This window comes from Echiichthys vipera (genome assembly GCF_963691815.1).
Source record: "Echiichthys vipera genome assembly, chromosome: 8".
Classification (NCBI taxonomy): Eukaryota; Metazoa; Chordata; class Actinopteri; order Perciformes; family Trachinidae; genus Echiichthys; species Echiichthys vipera.
In genome coordinates, this window is record NC_139833.1 from 16,984,090 (window position 1) to 17,004,467 (window position 20,378).

A 20,378-nucleotide genomic window follows, 5' to 3' on the forward strand; every position below is an offset into this window, starting at 1 on the left:
CTCAACTGTCACTACAGGTAAAGTTTTTTGGAAAGGTTGGGAGGGAAAAAATGTACAAACCACAGAGAAACATATTACTGATCACAAGCCAATCCCTGCTTTTGATTAGTAACATGATTTTCCTATTTACAATTTAGCATTTCTAGAAATGTCACATACCCAATAACCCCCTGGCAAACAGACGGAAATTATTCTGAAAAAGAGTGGGCATACTCTGATTTGATCTCTCTCTGATTGTTTTTGTTCCTTTACTTTCTCTTCTCAGACTTTCAGTTTTACATCTTAAAACTTCAGAATGATCAGAATCAACAACACCCAATACTACCACTTTCTGCAGCAGGCAGATGCCTTACGCCACACAGGGTCACTCTGTGATGCCATCATCTCAGTAAAGAGTCAAACTTTCAGGGCTCATCGGCTCGTACTGGCTTGTGCTAGCAGAAGACTAGCGCAGCAGCTAACCCAGGCAAACGTAGACAGCCCAGTCCACTGCACTCTGGAGTATTTCTCACCCCGCACCTTCCAGCAGGTTCTGGACTTCACCTACACACAGACTCTTGAGGTCTCTGTAAACGACCTGCACCTGCTGCTGAGAGCTGCTCAGCTGTTGGAGATGCAGCCGCTGGAGGAGCAGTGCCGGAAGCAGCTTGGCAATCTCGACTCCAGAGTCAGAGAGGAGGACAATAGAAGAGAAATCAAAGAAGAAGAAGTAAGTGCAGATGAGAACGATCAAAAGCAAAAAGGAAGTCTAGTTCAAGAGGAGAAACTCCAAGAGACATCTTCCCCAGTGGAGGAGGCAAGTGACTGCATTGTTATGGAGGACCTCTCGCCCTCTGATCCTGCTAAGAACCCCAAGAGTCTGCATTCCCCAAGAAAAAAGCCCAAACTCCCCCCTGTGTCAGCAACACCCTATAGCAGAGAAAGTGTTATCACCAGGCCTGCCAGCAGCAGCTCCTCTTTCTCTTCTCCCTGGACTTTCCCTGCAAACATGTGGGGCTCTGTGAGCACCTTCAGGCAGATAGCAGAGAACTATTCGAGCTTAATCGCAGCTCACCCCCTTCAGTCCCCAAACCAGACCTCTGTAGCGTACCCCTTCTCCCTCTCCACCCCCCACATGCTCCCCCTGCTCGGCTCTCCTTTTCAAAACCCTGTTCACAGCTCTGTAATGGGCTACTCTGGCTTTTATCCATGCTATACACAAAACCTTCACGCTGGGTCTTCAGGGATGGGGAGAATAATAAAGCAAGGCCTGTTGAAAAGAAAAAAGAACAGCCAGCGAGCATTTACTGGAGCCGTTCAAACCAGTGAGCCAAGGTAAGTTAGCAGCCGGACATGATTTTGGAAACTTCTGTTTGGATTATTTTCAGTCATTGTCTCCTTATTTTCCTCTCACAGTCATTTAGAATCCCCTAATTTGCTCAATTGTTCCCTTACGACAGAAATGGTACCTGACTCACTGTTGTTTGTGCGTGTTCGAGCCACCTGCACTTTCCAACTAGAGCAGTTTCACCTGTTAACCCTTCCCTTACAGCCCTAGTCAGTCAAAGGCTTTTTTTGTTTTTGCTTTGAAAAATTATAATCCTAGTTTTCAGACTAATCACAAGCACAAAAGGACAAACAACATACAAATCAAGTTTTTAATAAAGTTAATGTAACTTTACTCACTTTTTTTTGTTTAATCACAATAAACCATACTTTGTCCTGATTCTCAATGAATGCACTGTTTTAATACTGTGAAACCCACTTGACTTTGTTTTTGGGTCTTTTAACTCCTTTTGTAAAATCTATGCATTTTGTACAGCGTTCCTCACAGTGCAACTAAACAGGGTGTACAGGGGAGCCCCCTAAATTTCTCCCCTCCTTTGCAGAATTATAGATTTTCCACCCACTGAAACCCAGTTTCAGTGTTTTAACTTGCCGCGTCTGTACCACAAGAAATACCGGTAGTTCAAAACATGTATGTGTCTTCATTAAAAAAGAAGCACTTCTTCAGTGTCTCTTCATCATCCTGTTCCAGTCTTCGACTATGACATTATATGAAAGTTAAAAGAGCTTTTACCCTGAATGAGCGCTATAAATATCTTGTGGTTGGAGATGGAAAGGAAGGAAAGGGTGTTAAAGGATGTAATTTATGATAACACATAATGTCGTAAAATATACGCAGGCTGACTTTTACTTGCTGTATGTTTCCCCAGTGATGTATCTCTTTGGAGCACAAATAAAGGTAGTTTCTTTATTATAGTCAAAGGTACAATTAAAAAAAAAAATTGTCTCTTCTCCCTTTTCACATAAAGGCAGACACACTGTACAGCTGTTATGATTTTGTTTGTGCACTTGTCTGTAAAATTTGATAAAAAATATTTAGAAAAAAAAAAAAGGTACAATTAATGTAATTTATGTGAAACCATTTTTCCACAGTTACCATGAGGTACCCAAAGCCAGCAGAGAGAGAGTTAAAGAGTGCCAACACTGTAGTACAAGCCTCCTTGGGGATCCAATGCTGCGGGAGTCAGCCTCCACATCACCAGGTAATGATATTATTATAACAATAGTATTTGTCTTTATTTAAAGAATCCCCATTAGCTGATGTCATGGCTGTCAGTCAATCTTCATTGGGTTCACACCTACAATATATTACACATTACAAGATGAACACTGATTGCATTAATATACAAAACAAAAACATACAACTCAAAGCAACTCAACACTACACATACAATAAGTTAAGTAATCGCTAATTAAAAATCCAGATGTTGTTTAGAAAGAATGATAGTTACATATATAGATGATTTGAATCAGAAATGTTGAACTCATATGAAGTGAAACATGAGTATTAAAAACTAGCATAGCGTTATACCTCCCACCATATAGTCACCTGCATGCTGACGAATGTAACTATCACAACACACTGAACGTACTTGTATTACTAGCCGGCACTGGCTGTAGCAGTGCTCATCCTGTGTGGAACGATTCTATTTAACACAGTAGGAAGGCCGTTCTTGTCATGACCTCTAACCTCAGCAGACTCCAGGTACGTAGATACGCAATGGAAAGTGATAAAGAGAGTTGTGGTTTAGAGAGCATGGTGCAGCAGGAGCAGGAGTGTGGTTACTAGATACAGCGAGAGATATATGCAGTACAGTGTGCACTGCTTGGCAACAGTGGTTTGTCCTATACTAAACAAAAATCATACACATTGATTTATAATTATAAAAAACAATAATATGAATTTCATGAAGTCAATGCCATACCACAAAAGAGTATGTGCCTCTGTGTTTGTGCGTGTGCGTGCGTGCATAGATAGTTCATCTCATACAATCAAACTGATTAACATGTTTTATCTGATGGAACATTATGTTCATACTTGGAGAGATTAAGCTATAGTGAAACCAAGCTTTAGAAGTGACTTACTCCAATGCAGTTAGCAGTGTATTAATGTAGGATAAGTACATAACACTTTTTCTCAAGCACTTATTAAAAAAAGCTTTCTCAATATATAATTGCATAAAAATACAGATAAAGCGTTTGCTATGAGATGTTTTATTATTGTAAGGTAGTCTTTGCCTTCCCTTGGAATTCTAATTCTGTGTGTTAATAAGGGCAATGCAAATGAAATCTTTAGCTACATAAGATGTTTGTTTTTTTCTTTAAAGTTAGAACTGAAGTGAAATATTGTACAGGAATCATGTCAATGGCAACAGGTCTCAGTAAGTTGTGTTGAGAGTGGTGAGTGTTCAATTGTTGTGGTTTAGTCTCTCAATTTCCCCTACTACAGTACACCCCCTTCATATTTCAGCATCCTGTCTATACTATGAGGCCCAGGTCTTCACTTCGAAAAAAAGAAATACATATATATATATATATATATAAGGCGCAGAAAGGCTTCGGAATAGCTACTTTAACCTCAAAAATCACACCTTTGTTATTATAAAAGACTCACCAAGATACGTGGCTGCAGGAGAGACACGTATGCAGAGCGACAGGAAAGTAAGCTTGTACAAACTGACTTTATTGTTTTGCAACAGGATGCTGACCATGAATAGACTTGTGTATCTGAAAAGTTTTTTATTGTTATAGTGAGTCATTGCTATCATGTCAAAGAGGTGCGGGAGGAGTCCATTATAATCCTGAGTGTGCATGCTACTGTCGACTTAAAAAAAACCATGTACTCATCATTCTTCTTTTTTTCAATTAATTAATTCATTGTTTGGTCTATAAAATGTAAGAGAGGTGACGTCATGAAACGTTTTGTGTTATGACGCTTAAGATATTATCATTTTTATATTTAATTGTTAATGATATAGCAAAAAAAGCAAAAAAGCTTCACACTGGAGAAGCTGGAATGAGGAGCTTTTAAACAATGAAACATTTATTCAATCATTTGGTGATTAATTTTTTCAATTCATCGACTTATTTAGTAGCAATAAAATTAACTTCACTTCATTCACTTTATTGCAAGTAATTGATCATTTTCATTCCCTCGATCACATTGCTATTTAATGACTAGTACTGTATATGACAAACATATCAAACAGTTTACACATAAAAAGAGCAAATAAAAATCAATTAATTCCTGTGTTTAATATTAGGAAACATGAATGAACACATCAAGGTCAGGGTCCCATATCTTACTTTATAACCATTTTACATAACTGTTCGCTGTTGCAGGAATTGTACTTCTGTTTGAATTTATTATATATATATATATCTTGTGAACAGCTAGGCCCTTCATTGCCCACCGCAGTGTTCACACCTTGTTTTGCCTCATCTTTTGTTGCTTGCACAGGTGAGGCCTGTGCAGGGTGTCGGTTCCGCGGAAGGGAAGATGTGTTACAGCATAAACCACAATCCCATCGACAAGAACACAGAGGAGAAAAACCCTACCAGTGCCAACACTGTCCCAAGAAGTTTAGTCTGAAACACCAACTGGACACACACCACCGAGTTCACACCGGTAGGCACACTGTTTAATCAGCAAGCCAAAAAGTTACCTTAGCAGAAGTAGCTGTGAACTGTGAGTATTTGGGTATTTTTGTCTTTAAAATAACTCTAAACTTTAGCTGTGTGACTTTTGATGATGCTCTGTACTCACTGGTTAGACATGACACGTTAGGATCTAAGACTGTACCAACCCACAATGATGGCTTATAATCTTTGTTACCTATAAATCAATATTCAGTATATTTATTTTTGTCCAAAGTCCAGTTAGTCAGATAAACTGGGCCATCAGGTAAAAAGAGCCAGATATGTTCAATTATATTGAAGGCTAGTTTAACTTTAAATACCAATAGTATTAAAAAAGATATTATATTTATCATTACTGATAAACATCTTCCAGTGCAGAGTGTTACTACATGTTTCGTAGTAACACTCTGCTTACAGGGACTTGAAACTTGCTGCGTGAGATAGTAAATATGTCAATCAACACTGAATGTTGTGTAGCAGCGTTAGTGGGAGAACTTCAGATCCTTTACTGAGGTGAAAGTATTAATACCATACTGTAAAATATAAATAAGTACAAGTCATGCATTCAAAACCTCACTTAAATAGTAAAATGTACTTAAATTATGAAAAGTAAAAGTGTTGATTGTGCAGTAAAATATTCCCTGTCAATGTTGTACTGTTATATGTATTTTTGGATTAATATCACAGGTGCATTAATCTGTAGGTTGCATTTTAGTGCTGTAGATGTAAGGTTGTGCTAATTTTGCTCCTTTCTTTTTGGGTGGTTTAATATAATATATACATTATATAAATGCATCACAATCTGTAAGAGCCTTATATGTTTGTGGTGTCACTGTCCTGTGAGAGCCACACTCTCTAAAAAGTGTAAAATGTAGAAGAAGGGAAAACATCCTTCAGTTAATTACAAACATTCAAAATCAAGTACAATATTTGTCTCCGCGATGTACTGGAATAGTATAAAGTTGCATAAAATGGAAATACTTAAGTAAAGTACAAGTTGCTTGAATTTTTTAAGTATACTATACTTGAGTAAATGAACTTCCACCACTGGACAGTGACATCAGGCAGAATATTCATTGTGATGATCTTTGTCAAGCAATTTTCTCTGCAAATTGGACATTGTGCAAGGTGAAAGTAAAGAAAAACTACAGCATGTGTTTAAAAATACAAAATAATTAGCAACATTATAAAGCGTCAAAGAAAATTTGCTCTAAATCAGTTGAAACATGCTTAACTATATAAATGGTGCTAAACATTACACCTTCAAATTAGACCACTTTTCTCAGGCAGGATTTCTTAAACAATACTTTAAGAGCAATTTGATGTTTCCTGTCATCTTAATCTTTAATATGAATTTATCCGAAAAACGGAAAGATGCAAACCATACGATCCGGACGAAACGTGACCCAGTTTATTTATTTAAGAAATTCATCTGTCAAAAGGAGAAAAAAAACTTAGTTTGCAGTCAAATAATATAGTAATCTCTAATGGAATAAAACTGGCAAAGACCGTACTTTTAATGCCTAAAGGTATGAGGCCCTCTCCAATGTGAACACACCTCTCGTTCCCTGCCATTGTCTTCTTTTCTGTAACCCCAGTTACCTCCTCTCTGCTTCAAGGAGAGAAACCTTTCGAGTGTCGTCTCTGCGGTCAGCGCTCACGGGACTACTCGGCCATGATCAAGCACCTGCGGACGCACGGAGGGGCCACGCCCTACCAATGCACAGTGTGCCTGGAGTTCTGCAATAGCCTGGTCGCCATGCAGAGACACGTCAAGCGCCACGCAGTGCAAGACTTCCCTCCTGACTGGAGCATCAGCAGCACCTACCTGTACAACTCACACATGTGAGCCTCACAACACAGGCACTTCTGTCTACACAAAGTTCTCATAAGTGTAGCTTATAGTTTGTGCCTCTCGTGTATAACATTACATTTGAGTCACAGAGCTGAAGAATGAATTCCAGATGGTGCTCAAAAACCACACTTACTACCTAAGTTATAACAATACATGAGAGGCACACACTGGGGCTATCACCAGGTATTGCAATAACTTCTATACAAACTGACAATGCTCTGTATTCACATTTTCAGCAATAGAACAGAGCAATGTGGCACTCATTTCCAATGACATGCAAGAAAAGGTAATGAAAGTGTTTACCATTTCACATTCGGTCATGTACGTGCATTAAAGCCACATCAACAGCTACTCCTCGTCAAATGACGCAGGCACCTTCCTTCTTACTTTCATAATTATTGGAACTGCATGTGAGACAAAAGTCAGCTTAATCCCATGTATGGAAACATTACAATTTTTAAGTAAGACTGTATTCATGTAATGACAAATAGGAATGCAGAGTGCAACTAAAAATGTCACTAGATATCTCAGGGTTGCTCTGGTTCATTGAGATGAAAACGTCTGAGACGAGCAATAGATTAGATTTTCTGCAGTGTCACAATTCAGTGGATATGCTGAGTAAATAAGCATATCCATACAAATAAGTAAACAAGTTATATGACTATAAATGTATCCCCAAAGTCCTCATCTCATATATATGGTATGTATCTATGCAGTGTGTAACCATGCACATTGGTGCTTTCAGTAGAACGTTCTGGCTACTGAAGGTTATTTGTTGATTTGCACAGCATTATCTGAATGTATATAGGGTATAAATTAATAAATCCATGCTTTCAACTCATTTTTTATTTATAGGCTTTAATGAATCGATATGTTGTATTAGATGAGATTTAGATTACTATTACAATAGATGATCATTAGGTTACTAATGCGTAAAATAAACAAGCATACAAACACAGGCTATATTGGCAATTATTTGTCATTTATATAAATAATAAAACACATGATGTGACTTTTAAAAGGAAATGCTAGGGGAACAGAGGGCAGCTCACCAGGTTTTTTATTACTTTGTGGGCAAAATAAAACTACAGGATCTTGGCTTGCCTTTGAATAGAGGAAAATTAAGACTGTTATGCAGAAGTTTAAACTATTTCTTTCATACAATTTTTTATATACATTACTATTTCTACATAGGAAATGCTAAATGATCATGAAATCTTTATGTATCCACTCTGCCAAGCAACTGTACACCTTAATTATGACAGTGTGAAGATGATGAAGTGTGTGTGATCTTTGCAATTTAAATAAAAAGTCCTTTTTATTGCACTGGCCCGGCAGCAAATGTAATATTGTGATCATTGTTTGTTGTTCAGCGGGCTGTGTTTGGATCCCTGTGTCTACACATGTACAGTACATGACAACTCACGGAGACTGATAATCCACTTTAACAGATATTCCTTTTAAGCATTGATGTAGCATTTTTGAGGAATTAAAGGGTCATTTTCACAGCAGCCATTTTGACATGTCATAGTAGGAAACGCAGAGGTTTCATTAATAACACTAACTATGGCTTTGTTCTAATCAAGTGTCCCATTGAGCTTTCTTTCTTTGGTTTTCTTTTCTTAGGTTTTCCACATCCAAAAACAAAAGTAAAAGTGAAAGGAATGTATTAAACAGTGTGTTTATCGACTGTAATATAGACTGCAATCTTAGCGTGCCAGGCTAACAAGCTAAATAACTTAGCAACCTACAGTCAGCAAGGAGTTTAATTTCCTACGTGGTTTGGAGGGTGAACAGGTTGAATTACATAAAAAGCCCAACTCTGATCTTACCTTTTTTCTTCTCAACACACTTAAAATACTAATTTAGTAACTTCTTTGGTAAGAAGCTGCACAATTTCATTGTTGATGAGGAAGGAATCATGATGCCTAAATCGGTCGTAAAATGTGTGGATTGTTGGAGGGAGATGATTGCAGACTACACATTGGCCTACAAGTATCCACTATATCCTTTGCTAGAGAAGAAGATATTTCAACCATATTCACCAACGTTATTAGGCCTGATCTGAAGTGTACAAAATTAAAAGTGCTAAATGCATTATCATGAAATGTTTGCTATGCAACAACAAAGATAAGAATGCCTTAGTTTTTCAGTAAACATTCTCACTAAAGTGCAATGAATAATATGACATTTGATATAAGATTAGTTGAGTGGAAGAATAAAAGCATTTATTTTGATAGGTGCGTCATGTGTTATTTTGCAAAACCTTCTTGATAAAACTATGCAAAATTAAACAATTCACATGTTGCGATTTTTCCATTTTTTCAGGTGACATTGAAGCACAGTAATGTAGGTCCACCTACACTTAATGTGTACTACTGCAACCAGAGGCACACCTCCTATCAGAGTGTAACTACCTAAGCTTGAAACTGGCTAGAAATTAGACGTCTGCTTGTGCCTACCTCTGTCCGAAGGACATGTAGTTAAAAAAGTGGAAGAACCGCTCATCTGATCAACCTAACACTCGACACTGCACTCCCTTGGATCTTCAGCAATACACCTACCAAGGGTGAAGTTAAAGGAGAATGAGATGTACTCCGTAAGATTTTCATCTATTTAACATTACTTTAAGTAAATATTTATCAAAGAGTGAGTCAAAACAATGGTGATTGATCATATGACCCATTAATGAAAGCACTTCTACTTCCAATAGATAAAACAAGCCGCCATGTTAGTGACTCTGCTGACAGCTGCGTTCACTTGTCATCGGAAAGCTGGAACTTCCAACTTGAGTCAGGCCTGTTGTTAGGTTGTATAGTATAAGTATAATAGGAACATGTGTGTACTTGAAGAGGTAACATATGTAGAGGACAGACTTGAAGTAGAGAGGTGAATGCGTTTTAGTAAAAAATAGTCAACACACATAGTGACCATGAACATGACAAGATAAAAGGCTCTGAACAAACAGGCCGACCTGCAATTACATCGTACTGCCAAAGAGGCCGCTCATTTCTTATGGAGTACAACTATAATTTTAACTGGATGAACTTCTTGAGATATGTGAAGGACCGACAGAGATACATGCACAGACAGAGATTCCTTTCTTTGTAGTTAGGTGCTGCTGCTACAGCTCCATCGATTGTTGCAACGGCGCCAAATGTCCAAATCGCCATGTCCACTTAGACATCATATCTACACATCCACCAAATATGGTTGCAGTAGCACAAAGGGTTCCGGGGATACGACATTTCTTGTAATATAAGCCCGGCCCACAGCATTTCAGCAAACTCTGAGGGTCATCTACAGCTAAATTGTGCAGGATATAAAATAAAAAGTTGGCTTTTTTTTATGTTGTTCTGCTGTGTTTCGTACGAAGATTTTGTGCTCAAAATTTGTAGGAGTAACGCTAAGATCGGAACATTAATAGGAGATGTAAGTCTGCTAGAATTGTTAATGGAAAGACAACAGTATCTAAGAGTGAGGTTAAGCAATAAACTAAACCCAAATTGCTCCCTGGGTACTTTCAGCTGCTTACTGCTTCTTAGGATGGGTTAAAAGCAGAAGTCAAATTTGACTGCATGGTACTTAAAACCGTATGTAGCCACTGATCAATAAGGTTTGAGTTTAAAAAGCTCCATACATTCCTTGTTGATAAATTATTCATAAATACTGTTACATAACCTATCTTATTAGACTGCATGTATTCCAATGTAGAATATTATGTGTCAGAGGCTGTTATGGCAAGCTTGTTCTGCTCCCTTCACTCTCATTGCCCTCAGACGCTCTCTCCTCCAGAATGTTATCAAAACTGAATCCTCCATGAGATGGTTGTTTGTCTTTGTCCTCCTCTACTATTCCCTCTGTCCCCCAGTCTCTGCTGGCTTTTGAGTCTTGGAGTGTCCAATCTGCCAGAGACATTAACTGTTGTGCCCGGCTGGCGCTGCAGTTAGGCAGCGGTACTTGGTAGGTGGTGTGGAAACGACGCAGGTCTACTCTGAAGGAGCCCTTCTCCAGTGTCATGCAGGGTTCGAAGCGAGCTCCCCACTCGATCTCTGTTTCAATGTAGGATGTTTTGGCTTGGCACATCATGCCTGTGTGTAAAATGATGAGATTGAAACGTTACACATGTTAAATGCATCACTATTTGTAAATTGAAGTACACACCATTGGCCACAAGATGTCACTATGTGTTTGAATCTCCATAGTGAACAGCTCAATTATGTACTACTTCTAAAGAACGCTGCTTAGCGGGGTGAACACAATGGGCCACACAGCAGATATTTTGACTGGGCAAAGAAGAAAAATACACAGGTGTTACTAATAACTTAAAGTGTCGAAGTCTGACATTGAGCCAGCATGCACAATACCAGCGCTGTGAAACTGAAGCAGCTAAATTAAATCAAGCCATCATTAATTAATTAATTCACTGGTGTAAATAATTAAGTATTATTCACACCAGTTTTACTTTTACCTATCATTATATGTCTAAATGTCTTCTGTGAAAAAGAATAAATACTGTCACTGTGAACACGTAAAATATAAAGCAAACTGATGCGATAGCAAGTGGTGTTGTCTACATACCATTCATTTGCAAGAGAAATTATGTTTAGGAGGAAATGTAGAGCCAGATTATGAATTTTTAATCGACATAATGAGAAAACATTTTTTAAGAATGTATCTACCAAGTTGCATAATTATTGATATGAACAGATCTGCAAAACTTCACTGAAAAACGTGGTTTGTTTGTTATTACCTGCAGTATCCCCTCTTGTAATGCCAGGCAGACATGTTTACCCCTACCACAAACTGGAGAAGTTATAAGTCACTTCCATTTTTGCTTTCTTCTGTTTTTTTGTTTTGTTTAGTTTTTCTCTTGACACATGCTGAACCACTGAAGTCCAATAAACGCTACAGCATTCTGTCTCGCCAACCAAGATTTCCAAAGAAGATAAACATTTCCAGAAAACTTAATTACTTACGGCATACAAAAACACTTCTTATCTTTTCACACACACACACACACACACACACACACACACGCACACACACACACACACACACACACACACACACACACACACACACACACACACACACACACACACACACACACACACACACACACACACACTTAAACACACTTAAACACACTTCCTCTAATGTTAAACTGCTGTCAGACCAAATACTTTGCCACAAATGCATTGCAGTCAATCTGCCTCCATTTACAGTTGTCACAATGTGTATGTGGAAACTTTTTGGTGGATAAACATTCATCATCTAAAACTTACAATTTGTTAATGGCATAGCCTACTTAGTGTATTGGGTGGCCGACATGTATTAGTTTAAGTTAGCTTAGCTCAACATAAAGGCTGGAAACAGGTAAAAACAGCTAGCCTGGCTTGATCCAAGGTAATAAAATCTGTACAGATCAAACAAACAGGATATAACACGGCATGTGGCTTGAGGCATGGCTCCCTCACTTTTCAAAATCTTGTTTCTGTCAACTGATCACTATCACAGCAACAGAGAGTGCTTTGCAAACTTTTTTTTGCTTATGACCTATGAGGTGCCCTGGTTATTGGTGAACGTATCAGGGCTGTATGCAGCCTGAAAGGAATACCTCCAGACACTGATGCTGAAACAAAATGGTTGCTGATTTAATATTTTTGGGTAAAAAACAATAAAAATTTATGCTGTATTTTTACACATAGTTAATATTCTCCTTAAGATATGTCACAATTATATTTTTAGCGAATTTTCAACAGAAGTGTATATCTGAAAATGTCAAGCAGCTCCTCTTAATATGTTTTATCCAATATTGTTGTGCTATGGTCCTCAGGGTGCCCTAAACTTATGGACTGTTTCAAACAGTCAGTAACAAAACAGGATAAAGGAATTCCTGCTAACTGAGTGAGAGACATTTTATTTCCTGTTAAAAACATTGTGCTTTTTTGGAAGTTTTCTGCCTTCAGCCTTTAGGGATTTAGATGTTATGCATCATGATCATGGTTACTTTAATGAATAATGAAGTGAATATAACACTTTCCCAGGAATACAGACTATCTTGATTTGCTGAGAGACAGCCGAGTGCCTTGACTCAAAAAAATATAATGTTTCAATGTATTTTCAAATGTATGTACTGTATATGTGAATAGGCCATAAATGAGCAGTATAGTTGGCAAATGACTGGATGTGAACCACCATCCTGGTGATTTTTATACAAATAACAAAAGTAAATATTAACACTACACAAAGGGTATATTCGCTATAAATTACAAAAAAAACAACTTGTTTTTCCAACCACTTGTGGTATGAAGACAGATTTCTGCCTCACCATTGCCAAACCAATGAGGGTTACTTGGAATTTTCCCTTCTGGTGCTCACAGTGCATAAAATGACATATAAAAACATTTTCAGTTTTTCTGCATACTCTGCAGACCTTAAGGTCAACTATTTTCTGTGTAACCAACCACTAAAGAAAAATACAAAAGTATAGGATTGGAAGTAGAAATCTAGAAGTGAAATCAAAATGGTGTTGTTATATATTATTGGGGTAAAGTAAGAACATAATACCCATTTTTAAGGAAAGGCAAAATTCCCCAGCCTAATTCTTGTTAACTTTTACAGAGGAACCACAGAAAGCATCCTGACTGGAAACATTTTATAAACTTGCATAGGATGTGCATGGACCAGGACGGGTGGGCTCTAAAAGGCAATACCAGCAACAGCCTGTTCACTCTGCTACCATATGGCAAGCGATACAACGTAGCTGCTGCTGCACCACCAGATTACAGAGCATCTTCTTTCCTCAGGCTGTAAGACTCCTAAACTCATCCTCCATACTCAATCACAAAAAAAAGTGTTGTTTTATTTTCTTGTGTAGCATAAAGAAAATACTATTCACATTTTTTAGTCTAAATCTTTATTTTAGAGAGACAATAAATTAACTTTGTAACTTTTGTGATTTCTGCATCTTCTGTATCTTATTTGACTATTAGATTGCTCACCTGTGGCCTCAACAATTCCCTCCAAGATAACGATGATCTCAAACTGTTGTCGTCTTAGCTGTTCAGGTTCCAGTTCCCAGAGTGGACTGTTAGAGTCAATGTTGTGCTGAATAACTTGAGGCTCCACCAGGAAGAGACGGTCTGACCCAGTTTCATAACCAAGATCAATCTCTGTCTGTTCAAGTGGCAAGAACTCGCCCTCAGCTGTTTGGCGGGACTTGATCAACTTTGCGCGGACCTTGGCATCCACCATGTGGCTTTCTCTCAGGTCCCCCAGACGGAACATCAAACACAGCTGGTCGTCGCGGTTGGCAATAACACAAGTGCGACTGAAGAGAAGTGTCTCAGCCCGCTTCTTAGGTCTTGATATTTTGACAAACATGCAACCCACCATGAGTGCGTCTATCATAGACCCAACAATACACTGCATCATAACCAGAAGCACACCCTCGTGGCAAGTGGGAGACACGGTGCGTGACCCATAACCAATGGTGCGCTGTGTCTCTACGGAGAAGAGAAGAGCTGAAATGAAGCCATCTATACCTAAATAGCAAGGCCTTTGGTCTACGAGGTGGTGTTCAGGGGTGCCAAGGGATCCCTTTTGTCCTAGGTCACCTCGGAGGGAAGCATTCAGAAAGTAGAGCCCAGCAAACAGGAACCAGGTAATGATGTAGCACATCATGAATACAAATAGAAACCAGCGGTACTGGAGGTCCACAAAAGAGGTGAAGATGTCAGAGAGAAAACGGCCCCGCTCAGTGATGTGACCCAGGTTGACGCGACACTTTCCATCTTTGGAGACATAGCGAATTTGCTCCCTGGTTTCTGGAGGCAGGGTGGGGGTTTGGTTACACTCACTCTCCAGGAGTTTACTCCGGGCTTTGGCCAGCCTCTCCAACTCTCTAGAAGGGCTGGATATGTTGCTGTGTACAGGTGAGAGTGGGGTGCTATGGAGGGGACTGTTAATGACACGAAGGGGGTTAGGGTTGCCTATGTTAGGCACACTGAGGGCATGGCGAGGGTAGTGCGACACAGTGTTGGTCTCTCTCAGTGAGCAGCGGCGAAAGACTTGCTCTGTTTTTGAGAGACCTTGGATGGAAGGTTGAAGCAAGTTGCCCCGATAAGGGATATCTGTTGTACTTTTATGACGTCGCTTGGCCGAGGCAAGCTCAGCAAAATCCCCTGGCATGATGTCCGGAAGAGGAAGAGGTGAGTCTGTCTCCCGCTGGAAAAAGGAAGAGTCATGAATTTGATTTTCTCCGTACACACACAGTTTTAAATCTGAGTGCATTTGAGCTCAGTAACACCAGATTACTTTTCCTCTATTGTTTTTGTTTAGTGTACAATAATTCTAGTGGCATATTCCAACTTAAAAAAAAAAAACAATACATGGATTCTATTGGCTTAACCAGAGACATTTTGATTAAACATTTAAACAACAGCTACAGTTGTGATACAAACAAGGTCAGCTAGTGGATGGACCATAAAGAGATAATGTTTTATCAACTGTTTTCAAGTTCAAGAATTTACTTTCAATTTCCATTTTCAAGCCAACAAGAAGTACTAAAAGTTCTCAGAAGTTTGTGAAAAATGCCCATTTGAACATTACTGCCTTACATTTATTACATAGCTCTCACACTGAATTTCCTCTCCTGAAGGTGTGGAATGGACGACCATGATGGATTTAGGCTGGTAGGGCATGGATGTTTGCCGTCCCCTTGTCCCAGCCTGGGTGGTCCCTGGAGGCCCCATGGCTCCTATGTTCCGATCCACGGGACTCTCTGGTCTCAAAGTTATAGTCTGTCCTTGCAACAGAAATTTAAAGGCAAAAAACACTAGCAGTAGAGCACGGGTATAATCATTCTCGTTCCAAGGTTCTTGCATTGATTTAAGACCTGAGGACACACAGTCAAAGAAGACTCTCACATAGGATGTATTACCACCAGCAAGTGGAGCACACAGCTCCTAAGACTGAAATAAACCAAACTCAAGCTTGTTAAAAGTATTCTAAACACTTTGTTACAAATAAGCAGAGAGAGAGAGAGCACAGACTGGTGTATAGCTGAGGGCATTTTTCTTTCAACTGTTTCCCTCAGCAAGAAAAATATTTTGATTGCAATGATGAGTCAGTTTTTTAAAAGGAAAGCTGTTTGTAGGAAAAAAGCACAACTAAATTAACTAACCTTTGGGTGGTGTCAATGCATCCCATCAATCCATACCAGACACACGACACTAAATACTTCCTTTTAAAGCAATGGTTTTAGCTTGTATACTTTCAGGAGCAGCAGACACTATCGGAGGAAGCTTAGGGAGATCCTCTCCAGCTGGAGCTATAAGCTCTGTCAGCCTGCTGCCTCAGCAGTACTGCCAGAGTAGACTCAGCTGCTACTCTCATCTGGGATGCAAAGGGTATCTAAATTGAATTCAAAATACTTCTGTTGGTTTACAAAGCACTGAATGGTTTAGGACCAAAATACATTTCAGATCTTCTGCTCAGCTACGAACCATCCAGACCTCTCAGATTGTCTGGGACAGGTCTGCTCTGTGTCCCCAGAGTTCAAACTAAACATGGAGAGGCAGTGTTTAGTTTTTATGCACCACAAATCTGGAACAAACTCCCAGAAAACTGCAGGTCTGCTGCGTCTCTGAGTTCTTTTAAATCAAGACTGAAGACTTTTCTGTTTGCCGCTGCTTTTGCAGTAAACTGCACTGAAACTTCTGTAACTGTAACTATCTTCTATATGTTTTAAATGACCTTTATGTGTTTTCTTTCTCCAATGCTTTTAATGTTTTATGTAAAGCACTTTGAATGACATTGTTGTTGAATTGTTCTATACAAATAAACTTGCCTAAATGTACTAACTTTGACAATATATACTGTGATTAAGCACCTGAACAAGGCTATGATATTCATTACAACTTAAATGTAATTTTTTTAAATATTGTCAGTTATGTTACAGTTAATCATAAAAATGAATGCTTGGAAAAACTTAACTGAAATCCTGAGTTCCACTGAATAAGTGAGCAGATAAATCTGGGTATGAGTGAAGTGAGATTGAAAAGGTCAGTTTACTCATCACGGGGATTATTCGTCTGTGCAAAGGTTAAACAAGAGCAATGCTAGCAGCACTGTGAGGCTGTACTTTGATCTTAACACGAACCTCAGCCTCCCAACATGCTCACAGTGATAATGATGGGAAGCAGGTATGATGTTTCTTCCATGTTTGCCGTCTTAGTTTTGCACATGACTGGTGGGACTGATGGGATTGTCATTATTGGACTGATTTGGAATTTTGACCAGATGATGACGCTTGAAGAAAAGGCAGAGGATCACCAAAGTCAGCAGAATTCATCCTCTGAGGGACATGACCATCTCTACAACATTTCATGGCAGTTCATCCACTCATTGTTTACTGTGGCAGTGGGGTGTGGTTAAGGTGTCGACTGCCGGAGGAGGAGAGGGAGGAGTGGCTCAGCCGGTGATCAGACAGCTGGACAGAATCAGGTAATCAGTCAGCTACATAAGCATGTTTGTAACCTGGTTCTGCCTCTTGCAGTAGGCTGGGTCCTGTGAGAGGACCCGAGCGGCGACGACCCAGAAAGAGGCAGCAGACACCCGACCACGGCCGTCAGAGGGACGGCTGCTCGTTTGTGTAGTTTGTTTTATGTTGAGTAACGTTTGGGGAAAGCCTGGAATAAACGGTTAACCACCAACAACGCTGTCTCTGCCTCATTTCCCGTCTGTCCTGTGAGCAGTGAGGCTCACATTTACATATTGAAGTCTGGACCAAATTGGTGCACTGACCTTCCAACTGACATTGCCCTCCCCAGTGCTTTGCTGCTAGCTTGGCTAAGAATAACCCTGAAGGTGTTATTAGGGTTATCTTGGCTTGACATCTTTTTCTATTTTACTATAAAATCTTAATATATAAAGAAGACTTTGCCTTAAGCCTACAAACTGAATCTGTGGAGTAAGTTTATACAAGTTTACATACACATACAATCGCTGCTGATTGGGTAACACCTCTGACACCCACCAAGTGGGACAAAAAGTACCTGTTGTACAAGGTTTCAAGGCAACCCAGAGCACAGTATTATCAAGTCTTCCATCTTTATGGAAGATATCTTAGGCTGTGTGGCACAGATTTGAATAATTTCTGAGTCTTTCTCTTCAACCCATGAACACTAACGTCGGGTGATATTTACCCGTCCTATTGTTGTCATGTGACTTCCATTGTGTTGCCGCTGTCTGAGCCACGTGAATCCTTCAGTAGCTTCAGTCTGCTCACTGACATTATTGAAGGTAGGCGTGTTTCACTGCTCTAATCATTGTTTTTTTCCGCATGCACGCGTTCTGGTGATTTTCACCCGATCATAGTGACAACTGGTAAAATGTTTTTTCCATTGTAAGTGATGCAGAAACACTGTGCTTCTCCATATCACTTCACCAAACAAGGGTCACATGTCACAGGAACTGGTGGACCGAAGGACAAGTTCCCAGCTCCATTATTTGAGGGCGATGAGAAGTACTTTTTTCACATATATTATATCGGGTAAAATATACCCAATGTCCGGGATAATGTTACTAATTGTAAAGTTAATGTTCTAGGGTTAAGCCCCCCTTCCAGTCACTGTTTCCGGGTCTTCTGCATCTGTGTCCCTGCTCCGTCATTGCATCCAGAAAATGACTGTAACGGCACTGTAGCTGCATTTCCTACCTATATATAGTAGCCTTATTGTGCCATGTGATGGCTTATTTAAAGGCACAGTTTCTGAATACAGGCTGTATGCATTTCTCTGTGGAATGAGCATTTTGATACTTTTACAATATTTATATAGCACCTTTACCTCCTTTATAATAAAAAAAACATGGAAATCTCACTTTTTACAATAGTGAGATTTTTAATTTTTTATATTTTTATTTTAGTGGAGCCTGTTATATTCTATTGTAGGAGCATGACGTAGGCCTACTTTGTTGCGCATAAGCTACTGTGACTGTCACTTATAAGTCAGCAAATGAATCATCATTCATAGTTACTCAACATGCATGCAGTGAACCACTGTTTTGCAAGTTCATATCCGTTATATCTGGATGAGCGTCATACTCATCCAGAAATTACGCTTCTGAATTGTCTTAGTCATCATTTGAGGGACAAACATAATCCTTATCATCACTGACATCAGGCAGACCTTGGTATTCAGAGTAACTGTCATCAGAACTGTTTATCTTTCACTGTGTTTCTGTATATTGTTCTCGGATTAAAAAAAAATGGAAAATAAAATAGAATTTAAAAAACTATTGACTAAATAGACATTGGCATTTAGGAAGCATACATGTCCATTTTGATGACATCAGCTAATGTGAATCACCTCAAAACAGGAACATGTGTCATTTAGACTAATATTAGGGCTAGCGCTTCCTTTATTTGCATACTTTAGAACAAACAGTGTAACAGACTTTATATGCTGCCATGCATCAGATGGGGGGTTACAGTATGAATGGATGAGAGTGAATGTAACAAGCAAGCAGTCTTATGTCCAGCCCCAAAGTAAAAAATCTTCAACCACTCATTTTGTAATTAAAGGGCTACTACAGCGATTTTGTATTCCATAAAATTTCAAGTGAAACATAAAACAAGAGACCAAATTTAAGCAGCACACCCAAGGATTGGTCATGCTCCAAAAACACTGGATGCTACATTTCCTATAATGCAACTCAACAGCATATTTTTTTACACTTCCCTTGCCGGAAAAATAGAATGCCCACATCTTTCAAACCCCACAGCTTCAGTACGGCTAATGCGATTAGGGCAACAGGGATAGGACCCAAATCCAGACAGCTAGATCAGGATCTAGTTCAGGAATGTATTGCCAAAGTGAAAGGATATGCGTATGCTTACAGGTACAGGAATCACGAGGCAGGAAAGGGTCACAAGGCAGTCCGAACAAACAAACGAATCAAAAGGGGCAGGCAGGAAATCGAAATATCAGGCAGGTAACAAGATCCAGATTCCAGCTAAAGAGAATACAGAGGCTAGAAAGCCGCAGTGCAGTGCACATCACACATTTAAGGAACTGGCATTGAATGAGTGGAATATATATTTCAGACAAGGGAAAGTGGAAGCAGGTGAGTAGGTGGATGAGGGAGTCAGGTGACTGGAGAGGGTGGAAAAGTCTGAAAGCATCCCGCAGACGGTTAGAGAATGTAATGAATGGGTTTGGGAAAGAGGGGATGTGGTGGAGGGAGGGCCAGAGAGGCCGAAGGTGGAGTAATACAGGACCTCCATCATACATTTATAGTCTCCACACCCGAGCTGAGGTGAGATAATCATGGTTGTTTTCTCAGAACTAGAGTTCATCTGACATTATACAAGTGTAGAGAGAGAGAAGTACTTTCGAATGGTAAAAAAATGGGTTAAACTTGTAGAGGAAAAAAGTAAGCAGCAAGAAACGTCATGTAGTGACTCATCATTATTAAACTGTTGAGAGCAACATAAAAAAACACATTAAAAACAGTTCATATCAATACCTGTGCCTGAATCTCATCAGTG

The 20,378-nt window shown here is 39.3% G+C and overlaps 2 protein-coding genes across 2 annotated transcripts; one reads left to right on the forward strand and one right to left on the reverse strand.

Annotated features, from left to right (window-relative positions):
* Window positions 1-295: 295 nt before the first annotated feature.
* Window positions 296-6,814, forward strand: zbtb32 (zinc finger and BTB domain containing 32; the record flags this gene model as incomplete). The annotated part of the gene is made up of 4 exons (XM_083917844.1): window positions 296-1,314; window positions 2,419-2,528; window positions 4,787-4,954; window positions 6,585-6,814. 4 exons carry the CDS (start codon window positions 296-298, stop codon window positions 6,812-6,814), a joined length of 1,527 nt encoding a protein of 508 aa, XP_083773970.1.
* Window positions 6,815-10,555: 3,741 nt separating this feature from the next.
* Window positions 10,556-16,083, reverse strand: kcnj20 (potassium inwardly rectifying channel subfamily J member 20; the record flags this gene model as incomplete). The annotated part of the gene is made up of 4 exons (XM_083917845.1): window positions 16,011-16,083; window positions 15,445-15,632; window positions 13,828-15,052; window positions 10,556-10,911 (listed from the first exon to the last, which is right to left on the reverse strand). The coding sequence occupies exons 2-4, from the start codon at window positions 15,577-15,579 to the stop codon at window positions 10,556-10,558; spliced, it is 1,716 nt and encodes a 571-aa protein (XP_083773971.1). The 5' UTR covers window positions 15,580-15,632; window positions 16,011-16,083.
* Window positions 16,084-20,378: the final 4,295 nt, after the last annotated feature.